This window comes from Felis catus, chromosome F2 (genome assembly GCF_018350175.1).
Source record: "Felis catus isolate Fca126 chromosome F2, F.catus_Fca126_mat1.0, whole genome shotgun sequence".
Lineage (NCBI taxonomy): Eukaryota > Metazoa > Chordata > Mammalia > Carnivora > Felidae > Felis > Felis catus.
This window is the reverse complement of record NC_058385.1, coordinates 44,045,936-44,063,492: the sequence shown is the minus strand read 5'-3', so window position 1 is coordinate 44,063,492 and position 17,557 is coordinate 44,045,936. Positions and strand designations below refer to the sequence as shown.

The following is a 17,557-nucleotide window of genomic DNA, read 5'->3' as shown; positions in this document are numbered from 1 at the left end:
AGACCCTGTTAGGAAAATGAAATGACAGGCTATAGATTACAAAAGAATATTTGAGAACCACATATCTGACAAAGGATTTTTTTCTGGAAAATATGAGGGACTCTCAAAATCCAGTAGTCAAAAAACACCCTAATGAAGTTTTGGGGTGTGGTGGGGTTCGGAGCTGACGGCCAAGAAAGAATTCTTGAAGACATCTTTGGTGCAAAAAGGTGATTTTATCAGAGCATGGGGACAGGACCCGTGGGCAGGAAGAGCTGCACTGGGGTTGTGGAGAGTGACACTTGTATACTATGGAGTTGGGGGAGGTAAAGTCAAAAGGGAGGCCTCCAGGAGGACTTTGATGTGAAGAGATGTGATCCTAAGATACCTGAGGCCTTGCTGTTGTCCAGCTCAGGCTGTTTTCCCCTAGTGAGGCGTTAACATTAGGACTCTAGGGGGTTCCTGGAGAAACGTTATAGTCTGTATTTGCCTCAAGTATTTGCCAATGGGCTGCAGGTTATAAGGAAATTTAATTTCACCTGCCATTTCCTTCTCACCTTTGTTCCCCACATCACTATGGAGGGGAGGGTGATGTTGGGGTTCCAGGAAACTGAGTCTATAGGTTTCTAGAGATTAGGCTATTGATAAGATTGTCTTTTTTTTTTTTTTGTAATTTACTAAGATATTTGTAAACTGACGGATTCTCCTGTCCTGCAAGACTGTGATCGCTATCAGTTAACCACTTGTTTTCTTTCCTTTCCTTTGTTCTTGGGCAGCCAGGAGTGTCCAGAGAATATTACACACGTCCCACTTGGGTGAGGGGGCGTGGGTATGTGTACTTTGCCCTCAGCTTGCCTTACGCTCCCTTATCAAGACCAGTGGAGGCGCCTGGGTGGCTCAGTCGGTCAAGTGTCTGACTCCAGCTCTGGTCATGATCTCATGGTTTGTCAGTTGGAGCCCCACGTCGGGCTCTGTGCTGACAGCTCAGAGCCTGGAGCCTGCTTTGGATTCTGTGCCTCCGTCTCTCTCTACCCTTCCCCTGCTCACGTTCTGTCTCTGTCTCTCTAAATGTTAAAAAATATCTTTTAAAAAATCACCTTTTTGCGTCAAAGACATCTTTAAGAGTTCTTTCTTGGCTGTTGGCTCCAGACCCCACGCATCCCACTATCACCCCCCAAACCTCATCACCGTGAGTCTATAATTGTTTTAAAATAAAACATTTAAAATGTTTGAAAAAATTGTATCCACTTAAATATGTACATCTTTTATAGTGTGTAGGTTTCCAGCCTTGGTTAAGAATATCATCCTCATGTACAGTCAATTATTTCTCAATAAAACTGGTAAATACCCCACTTTTCCTTCATTAAAAGGTAAGGTTATCTCTCCCACCTCTATGTTGTATACGTAGTTTTCTGTATTGTCTAAGATTTTTTTTTTAAGGTCTCATTCTTTAATCTATTTGGGATTTATTTTCCTGTAAGGTATGATGGGGTCCAGCTCTAACTTCTTCCAGTTAGAGAAGTTGTCCCCAAACCATCTAGTAAGTAAATCATCCCTTTACAAGGAACTAAAACATGACCTACACTGTATTCAAAATTCTCATGTATATAGGAATATATTTCTGGTTTCCCACTCTGTTCTCCCGACCTGTTGGACAATCCTTGTGTTGATAACAGATGACACTGGCATGGACATTAATCAGGGTTTGGTTTTTGACATTGACATTTTGTCATTGACATTTTGAATATCCTTTATGTTTGGGGTTCTCTACATAGTCAAAATTCATTCTCCAGGTTCCCTTGCTGCTTGACAGACACAGATATGACCTCGAGTCTGCCAAACACTGACTAGGAAAGGGGTGAGGTGGGAAGAGGCTCGAGCAGAACCCAGTTGTGGGCGCCCAGGGGGCGCCAAGAGGCTGCAGGGTGAAGGTCCGGGCACTCAGTCCTGAGCATCCTCACGGGAGCTGGTGAATGGATCATTTTTTGCTTGTGCAGCCTCTGAATGAGCCTGTGGCAAGCTGTTATTCCTGGTGGGGTCAGGGCCTGGATCTCCGGTGCTCCCGGATTCCTTTTCAGTTTAAACTCACTGGAGGGATCCCGGGTTTTATAGTGAAGAACCCTGATGGACACAAGCCTTTCTGTATTTTATCTGACATTGGTTACTGATAACGCTAGTCCCCTGCCCTGCCCCAACAGCTGCCTACTACTTTTTCTGACTTTTGTCTTTTTCAAATTAGTTGTTTCCACAATCTTTGAGGAACTTAAAAAAGTCTGTTGCATTCTAATTAGAACTGAACTTAATTTATATATTAATTTTGTAAAGAGCGGCGTTTTTGTTTTCCAAGTAATGATACAGCTTTTCATTTGTTATATTATTTTCTGTCCTTCTCGAAGACTTTTTCATTTGGTCTTTTTCTTGAAAAATTTATTTCTTAATATGATAGTTCTGGGGGCGCCTGGGTGGCTCAGTTGGTTGGGTGACCGACTTTGACTCAGGTCGTGATCTCGCAGTTTGTGAGTTCCAGCCCCGCATCGGGCTCTGTGCTGACAGCTCAGAGCCTGGAGCCTGCTTCGGATTCTGTCTCCCCCTCTCTTTACCCCTCCCCTGCTCATGCTCTGTGTCTCTCTGTCTCTCAATAACAAATAAATGTTAAAAAAAGAAAAGTGACAGTTCTGGTTGCCATACTTGGATTTTTCCCATTTGCTTTTCTAGATGCTTATTCTAATACAGAAAATTCTAGACAATTTTGTATATCTGCCATTTGAGTGTGTTCTCTTCCTAGTGGTCACAGCTTGTTATTAAAACCTCTTGAGCTTTGCAGGTGTATAAATAATCAGGAAAAAATAATTTCACTTTTGATGTTATGCCAATTTTAAACTTTTATTATCTGTTAATGCTTCTCCAAGACAATCTGGGCTAACATAACCCTGTTTTGCTGATTTCAACTGAGGTGACATTATTATTTCCCCTATTTTAAGTTTTTAAAAAATCTACATTGGGCATGGCTATTGGATTTTGTAAAATACTTCTTCTTTAAGTGTCATGCTTATAGGCTTTTTCTGCTTTAATTTTGTGATGAAATGAAATGTTAATACATTTCCTGATATCAGCACACACTTGCATCTTTGATCAGTGTTTTATTCTGTTAATAAATTACTGGATTTTGTTTGCTAATAATAGAAATGTACCTAAGGCAGGTTTTCTTCCATCTTTCATTATTGTGGTCATTTCAATATTGCTGAGAAATGGGAATACTTGCAACTTTTCCAGGTAATCCTGTATTTTAAAATTATGATAGTTTCAAGGAGAAAGAAATCATTCATAATTACACTATCTTAAATTACTCACAGCTTCTGCTGTTTTGCCATAAACCCCCTTGTGGTATTTGTCAGAAAGTCTGCAGCCCCTCAACAAATTTCACAAGGAATCTACACCCTCAACAACCCCCCCCCTTTTTTTAAGTTTTTAATTAATTAAATTTATTTATTTAGAGAAAGAGAATCCCAAGCAGGCTCTGCACTGCAAGCACAGAGCCTGACACAGAGCTCGAACTCATGAACCTGAGCTGAAATCAAGAGTTGAACGCGTGGATACCTGGGTGGCTCAGTCAGTTGGGCGTCCGACTTCGGCTCAGGTCATCATCTCACAGCTTGTGAGTTCAAGCCCCCCATCAGGCTGTGTGCTGACAGCTCGAGCCTGGATCCCGCTTCAGATTCTGTGTCTCCCCCTCTCTCTGCACCCCCCCCCCCACTCTGTCTCTCTCTCAACAATAAACAAAGAGTTGGACGCTTAACCACCCGGGGGCCCGAGGAATCTGCACCCTAAACAGGGGCACGTGCTGCCCTTCTGAATCCCCACATGGAGGGTGGGGTAGTTCTTATACAGCCTTGTTACCCTCCTCCCTCAGGGAAAGGCTGTCATGTTCACTATACAAACTGAGGGCACTATTCACATTCAGTCATTGTGCCTATATGTAGTTGTTACAACTTCCCAACAGATGTCAGTGGAATAACTTGGCGAATGGGCATCAGTGAGCCATGACTCCCTTCCAAGACCGGCTGAAGTTACTTGGGAGCCTCAGCTAGTGTTGGCACGAAAAAGGACCTGTGCCATGTCGGGGTATTTGAGAGCAGCTATTTTCATCCGTGCCTTTGCCCCTTGATCCTGTTGCCAAACGACAAACGTCAAGCTCACTCCCAATATCCCTTCTACTGGTAAGGTTCTATTTCTTAAGCAGAATGGTGGTTTCAGAGGTGTTCGTTTTATTGTAATTTATGCACATGTTACATATATTTATTTTGAATGCTTTGATACAATAAATAAAAAAGGAAAGCATACATATACAAATAAGAATGCCATTACCATGGGGAAGACCTTGAATCTGCTTAAGTTTTTCTTCAATTAGCCTATTCGTAAATCTCAGTACTGTAACTATTATTAGTTCGCAAACATGTCACAATGAACCTCCAGCCTTGATGCTCGGGTTATAAAGCATTCTCCCGTTAAAGCATTTAGAAAGAATAGTAATGCCTTATTTTTTTTTAAAGATCGCTTTAGACACTAGGGCAATTTTTCTATTGAAACTTGTTACAATTTGTACTTGCGGGGCAGGCGTGATGGCAGGCTATTTCTTCAGCCTGTCTCTAGAATCTAAAACAGCTACTGGTTGGCAGGAATTTCTTTCAGAAAGCTAGTACATAGACACTCGAACATAACTAGCTGCTCTTGGCGGTATCCAAGAGACTTCAAAATTTCGCTTAGTTGGAAAACTTAAAACCCGACCTTAAAAATGACGTTTGGGTGCAGGATCTCCTTGAGGTGTCAACCCCGTGACAGGGACTGCTGGCTGTGCTTGTGGTCGTCCCCCACGGCTTCCTCAGCAGCGAGTCCTGAATTGGCCTGTGGCAGCCAGAATAAAGCCTATTGTTTCCTATTCTCTTCGTGGCTAGTAGGATCAAGTGTCTTAAGTATGCATTGATAAGCCTAGGTGATGTAATTTTGTGAGAAGCGTCGCTAAAGGAAGCGAAGCGGGCAGAAATGCTGACAGAAGGTTTCTAGCGTGCAGCTGTCTGCGACCAGGACGTGGAAGCCACATGTTGAGAACGGGGAGGACCAACGTAGAAGGGACTTGGATTCCCGACCCTGTAGTGTCACAGCAGCCCTGCACGGCTTTCCGGACTTTTACATGCACAAGAAAATAAACTTCTCTCTTGTTTAAGTCACTACTGTTTCGGGACACACACTAATAAATAATGCCAAATCTGAGTCTAACGTCCTTAACCTAAGAAGTGGACGCAGTGGCAGTGACATCTACTGTTAAGATGACGGAGGGTGGAAGCTGTTTCCTCACAGAGAACATCCTGTGTCACAAGCGGATATTTTACGAGGTGCTTAACTCCATAAATATTTGACTTCCTAACGGTAAAGCCTGCAAGTGCACCTATGGCTTTGGAAAGAAGCATCAAGAACATCAAAAAGTAACTGCCTTTAGACCAGCTTAGGATGCAAAATGACTGAAGTCCCTTCCCATAAGCGAACTATAACGAGCAATTTAAACAAAACAAAAATGGTATGTTTTATTTACAATACTCAATGCATTTTACAAAGAACATATTTGCATTCCCTAAGTCTTTTGGAAAGTAATTCCAGTTTGTGCAATGAGTTTACAGTAAAGTCTTAAGACATCTCTTAGACATCTTAAACCTAAATTCTCAATTTTGAGAGATATTTCACACTACGTTAATAGAGGACTGTTTTTAATTAAGAAAAACTAAACTCTGTAGTTAAATATTGCCCTTCAGTTATTTTTAACCCAAATACAAACTGGACTAGCCTATGAAATAATACCATTAGATTTGGATAAATTATTTTCACTGTTCCCCTCCCCTCCCCAAATGCATGCACAAAGTAAACATGGTAAATTACATTAACAACATTTTATTTCAACACTTTTTTTGGACTCTCTCAACTATTGTTTTGTTCAAGGTGGGGTCGGATAGGTAGAATTCCAGTCTGGGGAAAATCCTAAACCCTGCTCCAGAACAGGAAAGGATTTGCAGTAAGTATGCGGACTCCAGCCAGGATTAGAGAGATTTTTTGAGTAGGTTCTTTTGCTAATCAGAACAAGGTTCCACTTCAGGCCTGACAAAGCCTAAAGAGATCAGTTATTTCCCTATTAACAGTTTGGGGAGCATCTAATCCAAGCCTCCAAAGGACAATAGGCTCCTCTCTCTCCTCTTCTCCCTGAATCACTACCTTCATTTTAGTGCCTTCTGAGGTTGATGATGGAGAACAGTTCCTATGTTCAGATTCCAGAAACTAACTGGATGCCATATAAAGATCTTCTGGAACAGGTAAAAAGCACTGAATGATACTGTAATTGTGCAAGAATTTTCATCTCATGCATATGGAAGAAAAGAAACGTATTAATTTATCACTCATAGCTGCCATCTCTTAAAACATAAAATCCATGTACTGGCTCTTGAGCTAGAGAGAAGAGACAGAGGCATCTCCACGCTGGCCCCACCTGCTTAGCAATGTACTACAACTCTCCTCAAAAGTCAGGGTCTCAAACACCCACCGTGGGGGGTCATACAGAAGATACTAAGCTGGAGAAATAAAGTCCAACATTGGACATGGCTGACAAAATTCTAAGACAAAGAAATGGTGAGGTAGAGTTGAGAGAGTTCAACTGAGTTTTCTGAGCACAGATCTTTTGGCACATTCTAAAATGATACAGACCCCTTCTCAAATTCTCTCCTGTGACACCTTTACAAAGTGCTGGCAACTTAGGAGTCCTTGGATCTATTGAGGAAACTTCTATGTAAAGCTAACAGAATAAAGTCATTTGAAGAAACGAACTCCTGGCAGTTTAGCTTACTTACCCCAGTGTTGAAGCAAATAAAAACAATGCTATCCATTTGCTGAATTTATTTAAACAAATCAATTTAGAAATATCATAGAATTAAACAAAACTTCTGACATGTAAACATACTGCCATGTTCCTGAAACAGATGTTAACACCTGATAAAAGTTAATAACCGCTTGTTAGGAAAGCTGTCCATTAATAAGGCCAGTCTTCAGCAAAACTAAAACCATTTTGTTTCTTTAGCTTTCCCAGTATGACAATGCAATACTATCAAAGCACAATCAGATATAATAAAGACAAGATTGGATGGACAGATCGGTACCATTGGTTACGCTGTTAAACAGTTTCGTTCTTGGCGCCACATAGAAACGAGCCAATCACATCAAATAAATCATGGCTTTTTTTTCTTTATCACAACTCACTAAGTGATGTTAATTATGGTCCTTGTCAAACACGTTTGGTAAAGGCTATTTACAGTGTACATGGCTGAGCATGCACTATTTATAGGTACAAAGATGCCTGCCAGTTTATTACAAGAGAATTACACAGTGCCTGAAAATGGTGAAGCATCTCACACGTCATTTAAATCAATAGTTTCAAGCAGAAAACGTTCCTTGTTTGACCACAATTGCAATTACATGAAAATTCTTATAAAAACACGAATCTCCCTCAAGAAATTGATGCATATTCTACGCACTATAGGTTAAGGCAGTAAAAAAATGTATTCCTGATAACTGGAGGTCTTGACAATGTCAATTAAAGCTGTCTGACTCTAGTTTTTCATTCTCCATCATATACTCAAAAGTTCTGTCTGCATAACTAATTCGTGAAAGATTTCACTTCTAACGTCGGAAATGGATTAGCAATGAAGAAGAGCTGACGTTGGGAAAAAGTAACTGCTAAGGAAAGGGGAAAACGTTAAGTCGGACTTTGCCTAGAAGTTTTCAAATCCTAAACAAGAGCATTATTTGTGAGTCTGAGCCTTAAAAGTATAAAACAAATACATATAGTTTACCTTTCTTAATTTAAAATATACTGAACTTTGAACAATTCAAGTAATAATGTAAGACTATCAAAAATAACTTCATAAGCCATACAAGCATCAACTGCATGTTCAATGTTTTAATTAAGAACTTTTTAAAAATTGTAAACTAAACCATGAGTTTAGTTAACAAATGATAAATGACCTTTTATTTGCACTTGTGATTCCTTTAATACAAATTGCTACCAACATATATGTAAAGATATGGCAGATTATGCATTTGATCAAAGCACTTTGATTTAAGCATAAAACAGATTCAAATGGTTTTAAGTTCCGTGCATAAGATCCAAGAGGCCGCCTACCAATTTGTAGGCAACCCTCTTTCTAATCAGAATCCTTTATTCCTCAGCTGCAGATGAGACAGGGCACAATCTGTTGTAAACAGGGCACTGCTGTAAAACCAGGGTAATATTCTTAAATTAAGATCGTTCTTGTTCAATTGAAAAGACTTTCCCCAAGTGTCTTCCAGCACTGTAGTATATTCTGCTGACCTCTTAATTTCATAAATTAACTTTCCTTTGATTCCATTTTTATGGTGGTTGTTTTCACAGTTTTGTTTTAAAAATTGGTTTAAATTTATATAAAACTCTGTACATGTTCACAAATTATTGCATAAACAGCATAATCTTCCAGACAGTGTTTACAAACACATGTCCAATGCAGGAAAAATATATTCACGTTTCCCGTCTGGCTTTTTTCTTCTTTTTTATTTGTTTGGGAGATTCCCAGCTAGTTTCAGACTTGGCTAAGAGGAAAAAAAGAAAGAAAAAACAGGAGAAAATACTGTTATGTCTCAAAAATATCAAAGTACCATCAATGAAAACATGCTTTGAAATCCACTAATGACTCTTCAACCTTTATGTGTAACTTCTCAAGTCCCAGTCACATGTTTTTAGGTTATTCTATGGCTACCTTCCCCTTTTCCTTTGAATGCCAATGTATTATTTTGTTTAATCACATGAAAAGTACTGCACCGGTTTTGATCTAAAAAAACCCATCATTTAACATGGCATTACCCATCTAAGTAATGAAAGTGAAAATGGGCAAAATGGATAGTGAAGGTAGCTAAAGGGAGGAAAAGGGGACAGAAGGCACAGGACAATTCACAGCAGTCCCAAGAACATGTACACAGAAAAAGGGAAGGACCAGATGGACAAGGGCATGTCTCAAGCCCTCCGCTGTCTATGTCCCTGGACACCCAGTCTCTCCTGGGGTGATTTCAGCCTCTTGACCCTCATAACTGACTGAGGCCCACAAGATGCCAAGGAATCTAGCCTGTGCAAAGGAAGGAAGGGCTGCTCTATTAATCTCTATCAGACTTCCAAGATTAGAAGTCTAAATATTTCAGACTTCTAAGAAATTAACTTTTATATAAACAGTACAGAAAACATACAAAAGAACTAAAAAGGAGAATTACTTACTCTGTGAAGGAGGCACACTATTTTGCTTAGTATTTGACTTGGATTTATCTGTTTCTTGTAGCATCGGTGGCACTTGGGAAGAGCTTTTGTCAGAATCACTTTTTGATAAAATAACAGATGGCTCGGTAGAAACAGCAGGTGGAAGAGTCTTGACAGGCTATTTTGGAATAAAATTACCTTAAATTCCTCTGTGAAAAGTTTCATATAAAATTAAATATCAAAGTAATACCAAGAGGCTGCTGAGGAGCAAGTAAATACTAAAATGATTTCCAAAGAATTTACTAGCAGAAGGGCTACAACTCGTGCATGCCCTCTAGTGGCATAACCAAATAAATGTTTACCTACAACATCCATGAATAGAGGTGGAGATAAAAAGGGATGAAAAGCACAGAATTACAAGATGTTTACTGAATCTCAAGTAGGAGCGAATAATTCCATTTTCATGAACTTTTATATTTTCCTGTTCATTAGAAATAGGACGATTTGATGTTTCAGTGATTCAATGGTTTGTCCACTTCTCACCAACTCTCAACTCCTTGAAACTTTTTCATGTGAAAGACAAAGAAAATAGCTCCTTTCTGAACTCCCAGTAGGTGATACCACCCCCTTCTCTGCTTCTGGAGATGTAAGGGTTACTCAAACAGAGCAGCAACAGCTTGTTTCCCATGCAAGGGCAAAGACAGCCTATGCAGTCTATGCTAGCCTAAAACATTAGCAGACTAGGACTACTAGTCCTTCTCCATGAAAGTAAGTAGTAAAACTCATGTTCAAATCTTCAGAGTTTTATCCATTCTGGCAGTGAAATCATAATGTTGAGGGCCTAGACTCTTACTGCCTTGCTTCTCCTCTCCAGCCTGGAAGCAGAAAGGAGGCAAATTAACTGATTTGCCTCAGTGAGGCCTAACTGTTAATGGACGGTCAGGAGAGGCAGTATTTGGAGCGCCTGGAGCAGGAGGTCAAGTCACCCTTTAGCTTTGCTTACAAATCCTGACTCTGAATATCGGAACAAGGGTAAGAAACATCACTATGTTTCTCTTGCCTCTCATTCTTCCAGGCTCTCTGGGTGTAAGAAAGCTCAATGGAAAAGGAAACAAGAGGAAGCTGTGTGTACCCCAGAAATTACTAGGATCCCTTTCTTCTATTTTAGGTATCTGAAGCTGCATTTGTCTTGGTTGGTTCAGCTTTCTTAATGTTCTATTTACTTCATATCCAAAAGTTTTAGTACTTATTTCCAGTATTCTCCCCTTTATTCTCTCACTTAATCTATGTTAAGTCACAGAGGGACTCAAATAGTCTTTACAAGATGGCTTCTGAAAATGACTTTCTAACAACTACAACATCAAAATGTCAAATGACCTTCTGCAACCCTATTATTAAACCTACGCATGTACTGAGATTGCAGCCTTTCATCTCAAAAGGGAATTTTCCTCTTAGGGAATTAAAATCCAAACAGGAAGTATGGTTAAGATTTTGTTTTAGTACAAGACTGTTACAAATTATTTCTTTTAGTGGTAACACAGGTTCTTTTTCTTTTTTTTTTAAAGGATTTTATGTTTAAGTAATCTCTATACCTACAACCTTGACATCAAGAGTCACATGCTCTACCAACTGAGCCAGCCAGGCATTCCTGTAACTCAGGTTGTCTAAAGCTGTTTCATTAAATATGTATGTTCCACAAAGGCTGAGATTGTTTTTTTGTTTTTTTTTTAAAGTAGGCTCCATGCCCAATGTGGGGCTTGAACTCACGACCCTGAGAACAAGAGTTGGATGTTCTACTGACTGAGTCACGCAGGTGCCACAAAGGCAGAGATTTTTATGTTTTGTTCTTTGATATATATCCTTTGAAATAGCGTGTGGCCCATAGTACGTTCTCAGCAAGTTTTTTGAATGTCTATATAAATGAACCATGAAACTCCAGTATACGATTTCATATATTTGTATATAACTTACCTTATGAGAAATCAGATTAAAATTTTTCTTAAATGTTTGTTTAGTTTTGAGAGAAAGACAGAGCGTGAGCAGGGGAGGGGCAGAGGGAGACACAGAATCCGAAGCAGGTTCAAGGCTCCGAGCTGTCAGCCCAGAGCCCGATGTGGGGCTTGAACCCATGAACTGCAAGATCATGACCTGAACCGAAGTCGGACACTCAACCGACTAAGCCACCCAGGCACCCAGAGAAACAAGATTTTAAAAAGCTATAATCTTTATGTCACTGGCTTAGACCTTTTATAAAATGGTCCTTTCTGACACCTCAAAATTTTCTACCAATAGCACATATTTCAAGAATCTGTCCCCAAAATGTACATAAATGTCCCATTTTGAGAGGTTGGATCACAGTCCTATTATATATTATGCACTGGCTTTTATGGAAATGCAACCAGCTGCATTTTCTCTAGCAATCTATCCCTTGTATGTCTAGATACTTAACAGGAGAAAATACAGTCCAGTGGTTCTGGTCTCACCACTGACAGTTCTGAGACTTGGGACAAGTTATTTAACTTCTCCAACCTCATTTATATAATAGATCTCAGCTTTCTGGAAGGTTGTTTTAAGGGCTAAATTAGTGTCTTTAAAATGCTTAGCACTTTAAAATAGTGATTAGTAATGCTTAGCACTCAGTACTTCGATAAAATATGAGTTATGGCACAATTTTCAAGTCATCAAAAGTTTACTCCTTAAATATTAAAAAACTTACCTGGCTATTTTTGATGAGTGCTTCAGCTGGATCACTAGTGCTTATGGTCTTCAGAGAAAAAGCTTTTTCCTGTTTTGGACGGACTTTAGAGGTATTCACTGGAAGCTCTTCTCTAATCTCTTTTTCTAATTCTTCTGTGTCCTACAGAGAAGAGTAGTCATTAGATGATATGAATCACTTTTTTGCTAATTAAAAATCTACTTGGTTGGTGCTATTAATGTCCAAAAGATATTCCAAGAAAATAATTTCACGCCAGTAACTGTCCAAATGGCTTAATAGAGCATATAAACACAATCATTCGGGCGCTTCGGTGGCTCAGTCAGTTAAGCATCCCACTCCAGCTCAGGTCGTGACATCACGGTTCACAGGTTCGAGCCCTGAGTCGGGCTCTGTGCCAACAGCTTGGAGCCTGGAGCCTGCTTTGGATTCTGTGTCTCCCTCTCTCAAATAAACATTAAAACAATTTTTAAAACAATCATTCAAAGATTTAAAATACACAGGTACATTTGGAACAGTCATCATCCCTGCTTTCTCCAGGGACTTAAATCAACTGTGAATTAAAAAACAATACACTCCCATCTTCAAATGCAAACCATTCTAATTTACTAAACCAATTCAAACAAAATAAACTAGAAATTTTTTCTTTAAAAAAAGCACAGTTAATCAGGTGATACTTGAACTAAGTATACTTTAGAAATAACATTTCACTTAATGACTTCTTCAAGGAACAAAGTATTTGTACCTCAGTGCATTCTGTAGGTAAGTCAGGCTTACCTAGTAGAAAGGACAGTTCAGTTCTGGCCTGCTGCAGTCTGCCTGCGCAATGTCAAGGACAAATCATTTAGTTTCCCTTTAGCTTCCTCAACTATAAAATGAAATGTGCCTAGATAATTTCTAAGGTCCTACCTAAGCTTTAACATTTCTATTCTTAGGCCTTTGGACTTTAAAAAAGTTTCAAAAAATACTTCTACAGCACATTACATGCTTAGATATGTGAAATAAATATAACTTGAATATGTTAAATAGGACCATCGTTGTTAATTGTATTGTTCTTCAGCCAACACATACATATGAACACCTGGCTAGGATGATCTTGAAAGTCTTCTTCCAATACTGATTATTTTATAAAACTCGTTCAGGATGGTAGTTGAGTTTAGACAATAATTCAAAATTTTATTGTGAATTTAAATTGAATGAGTAGCTTTGGGTATGTGTGTAAGATTTGCCATCTGTGCAAAATTAACGTGAAGACATCAGTTACTTCCATCCTAAGCTGCACTATAACTAACGGTAAAGAAGCCTGCCAACCACATACCCACAATTAAAAAGAACAAATTCCAAAATGTATTACGGATAGGATGCTATACACTATGTACCTGACACAGAATTTTATGGATAGCTCATTTAATTCTCAAAGCAGCTATGCAGTTAAGTCACGCGTGCAAAGTGAAACAAACAAAAACAAGTAGTAAGGCAAAACTGAAATGTGAGTACAGATCTGACTCAAAAGCCCGTATACTTACTTCTCATTGTATTTGAAAACAGATCAAACATTTGAAAAAGGAGTATCAGAATACCAAAATAATGTTCACAAGTTCATGACCTTTAGCCAGTAAACTGAAATTTACAGATTACATCTATCCCACAAAACTTTTAAAAGGAACTCACCTAATCCACAAAAGAGAAAAAAAACAGGCTAAGTAAAGGCTATCCTAGAAATCACAGAAATCTAAGAAAAGTTTGGCTAAATAGATTTCAGACAGTATCACTAACAAAAGGTAACTGTCAATAACATTTCTCATCAACTAGCTCAGCTAAGAGAAGCACTCCTATTAGTTTTTCATATCCACTGATCTCAGTCACGTTAACTTTACTAGTGAGAAAAAACGAATACCGAAAACAGATTGGGGTCATTTATAACAGGTCACGTTTCCCTCAACAAAAATTACCAAACCCGTAATTCCTTAAAAACCCATGCAACAACTTTCCCCAAAGAGAACAATAAGCAGGAAAATTCTTTGTAGGCTATCTTCCAGAAACTCTGGCTATCTCCTACATTTAAAGGAATAAAAACAATTAGTCACAAGGTTGTAAGTAAGGAACAAGATTTTCTAAGTTGTAAGGTAATGGTGATGGAACTTTCAAAGAGAAACCCATGCAGACTTCTAGTAACCTAGTGTGTTTGAAATTATAAGAACTTTGTTTTCATCTGTATTATAATCTAAACATTTTACCCAAATAGGAAAGACCAATGAAGAAGGAAAATGTAGGGGTGACATAAACAGAAAGTTTCTGTTAGAAGCCAAACGAAAAGGGACTAAGTGAAACTGGGTGCAAACGCAGGGTAAGGTTCTGCCCAATTGTTCTAACTGTGCTAAAATTCCTTTTTAAAAAATTGTATATGCTTTTTTAAAAAAGTTTATTTATTTTAAGAGAGAGAGAGAGCAGAAGCAGGGGAGAGGCAGAGAGAACGAGAGAGAGAATCCAAGCAGGCTCCGTGCTGTCAGTGCAGAGCCCGACATGGGGCTCGAACTCACAGACTTTGAGATCATGACCTGAGCGAAACCAAAAGCTGGATGCTCAACCAACCAAGCCACCCAGGCGCCCCATAACTGTGTTAAAATTCTAATTTGCTGAATCCCAGTTACTCAAAAGAAGTTTCTGTCTGTGAGCAACACTGCATCTCCTTTTGCTTTTCACCCTAATATAAACCAAAATGCATCTAATTTAATTTATTTACCTTGGGTTTACACCTTTGGTATGATTTTTCCCCCCTTTGGTACGATTTTTTCAGAGCAATACAGTTTTATTACGGTAGGATATATAAGATCTTTAAAAGATTCTGTGACTTTTCGAATACTTTGCAAGTAAACCCGAGAGCTCATATTGTGTCTTTTATCTCTACATATACTTTGGATCTGCATGTTCTTTTCACATTTTGGCAGTAGGTGCTTTATGAGTCACATCTGTTGTTTTGATGCCCTACCTGTGCAGGAGAGTTCTCGTCACCTTGCTTCTTCTTTTTCTTTTTTTTCTTTTTAGATTTCCCAGTTGGAAGAGCTCCCTCTCCCTTTTCCTTGTCATCATCTGAAACCTGATATTAAAAGCAAAAGTATTAAAGTGAACCAATTGGTTAAGTTTTCATTATTCAGAAATTATGGCATAGTCTCATTCATTAGGCTCAGTCTTTATCTCGTAAATTCTAAGCAAGAATTAGTAAGGAGTAATAAAATGGATCTAAAATTATGTATTAGAAAAGAACAAAGTAAAGAGAACTTCATTCTCCTATTGTCTACGATAGACCACTTTTTGTTTTTTTTACATCTTTCATCACTCACTGCAAGACAAATTAGAGGGCTGTGCAAACCTTGGTTTTTAAAACTCACTGGATAGGTAATTCTGTTTTGTTTCAGAGTTTAAATGCAGCACTATGTGCAATAAAAATGAATTTGACTCTGCTAAGAGAAAGACAAGCTCCAGAGTAGGAGAAAATATTTGCAAACCACATATCCAACAAAGGATTTGTATCTAAGACTATATAAAGAAAATTCAATAGTAAATACTCCAATTAGAAAATGTGCAAAAAATATGAACAGACATTTCATGAAAGAGGACATACAGATGGCAAAGAAGCACATGGAAAGATGTTCAACATCATCAGCTATTAGGGAAATGCAAATTAAAGCCAAAATGAGTTCACTACATTCCTATCAGAATAGCTAAAATAAAAAACAGTGATGGCAGCAACCGCTGGCAAGGATGGAGAGAAATATGATCACGCATTCATTGTAGGCGGGAACATAAAGTGATACAGCCACTCTGGAAAATAGTTCGGCAATCTCTTAATATATTAAATATGCAACTACCATACAACCCAGGATTATACTCCTGGACATTTATCCTAGAAAAAGGAACACTTATGTTCACACAAAAGCCTGTACACGAATGCATAATAGCAGCTTTATTCACAACAGTGCCAAGCGAAGAACAATCCTAATGTCCTTCAATAGGAAAACAGTTAAACAACCTGGGGCATATCCAGACTATGACTACTAAGAAGTAAAAGAACCAAGTAATGATACGTAACAATCTGGATGAGTCTCTAGAGAATTATGCTCGGTGAAAAAAACCCCAACAGTACAAAAAGGCTGCATGCTATATTATTCTATTCCTAGAACATTCTTGAAATGACAAAATTATAGAGATGGAAACAGATTACTGGTTGCCAGGGGTTACAAGGGGGGTGGTGACAGGAAGGAAGAAAGGGTGGCTATAAAAAAAGGGAAACATGAGGGATCCTTACAGAATGGAAATGTTCTGTATCTTAATTGCATTAATGCCAATATCCTAGTTGTGATACTGTATTATAGTTTTCCAAGATGTTATCACTGGGGGACACTGGGTAAAGAGTACAGAGGATTTCTCTGTATCATTTCTCACAAGTGCTTGTCACTCTACAGTTACCTCAAAATTAAAGATTTAATTTAAAAAATCGATTTTGAGTGGTGCCTGGGTGGCTCAGTCAGTTACGTGTCAGACTTTGGCTCAGGTCATGATCTCCAGATTTGTGAGTTCGAGCCCTATGTTGGGCTTTGCACTGATAGCGTGAAGCCTACTTTGGATTCTCTGCCATCTTCTCTCTCTGCCCTTCCCCCACTAGTGTTCTCGCTCAAAAATGAACATTTAAAAAAATTGAATCTGAGCTGGAATGTCACTGAAAACAACATTCTGCATGATTAAAATAGTGAATTAGAACTGTTAAATTGGTATCCATAAGATCCTTTCAAACATACCATGAAGTTGACTTTTCTATGAAAAAGTGCTTTTTGTGTCTTCTGCACAGATGAAAGCCAAGATTCCTAGCCTACCCTTACAGGACGAGATGATGGGGTGACTACTATTTGTCTGCTCAGCAGCACAGTCATTAGGATGATTATGGAGGTCTCATGAACCACCAAATAGTTCACAGAAATTACTAGCAAATGGAAAAACAAAACCCTATACAAACTTAGCTAAGAGATTTTCAGTCCAAGTTGGTTGCCAGCTGCGGAGAAACCTCCACAGAAGTTTTCACCACAAGCTCACAGTGATTAAAACACCATGTGCAAAAAAATGCATCCTCTGAAGGATATTCAGGTCCCAAGGACTCTGGGCAGTCTGCTTCTTAGCCAATTAAAATCCAACCATAAAGGAAATATAGTTCCTCATGCCTAAACACTATTTTTGTTTATGGGGGAAAGGCTGAAACCAACTCCATACCATTTTTAACTCCTATGAAAGAACTTTTGACAAATTTATTTTAGACTAATTGAAAGTAAAAGACATTACTGATAAACTTAAAATTCCTTTACACCCCCCTTCCTGATCCCATTCCCACACTACCTCCCCTAGGGGTAAACCATTTACCATGAACTTCTTTCATGTCCATTCCATCAAGTTTTTTATAAATTCAGGTGTGTTTACACACACACAAAATTTACACAAACGGTATCATATTGTATCTTTCTGTAAACCTGTCCATCATTCAGCATGTTTTTTGAGATTTTATT

General features: G+C 38.6%; 1 protein-coding gene across 5 annotated transcripts in view; it reads right to left on the bottom strand.

Annotated features, from left to right (window-relative positions):
• Nucleotides 1–6,897: 6,897 nt before the first annotated feature.
• MTDH (metadherin) overlaps nucleotides 6,898–17,557 on the bottom strand; it is a 56,282-nt gene continuing 45,622 nt past the window's right edge. For all 5 annotated transcript variants that reach the window (XM_023248711.2, XM_019822929.3, XM_023248712.2 and 2 more), the window contains 4 exons: nucleotides 14,995–15,102; nucleotides 12,009–12,149; nucleotides 9,314–9,470; nucleotides 6,898–8,637 (listed from right to left, as the gene is read on the bottom strand). In XM_023248711.2, the coding sequence (XP_023104479.1) occupies nucleotides 8,567–8,637; nucleotides 9,314–9,470; nucleotides 12,009–12,149; nucleotides 14,995–15,102 (477 nt within the window). In that variant the 3' untranslated portion in view covers nucleotides 6,898–8,566. The remainder of the gene's footprint in view (nucleotides 8,638–9,313; nucleotides 9,471–12,008; nucleotides 12,150–14,994; nucleotides 15,103–17,557) is intronic.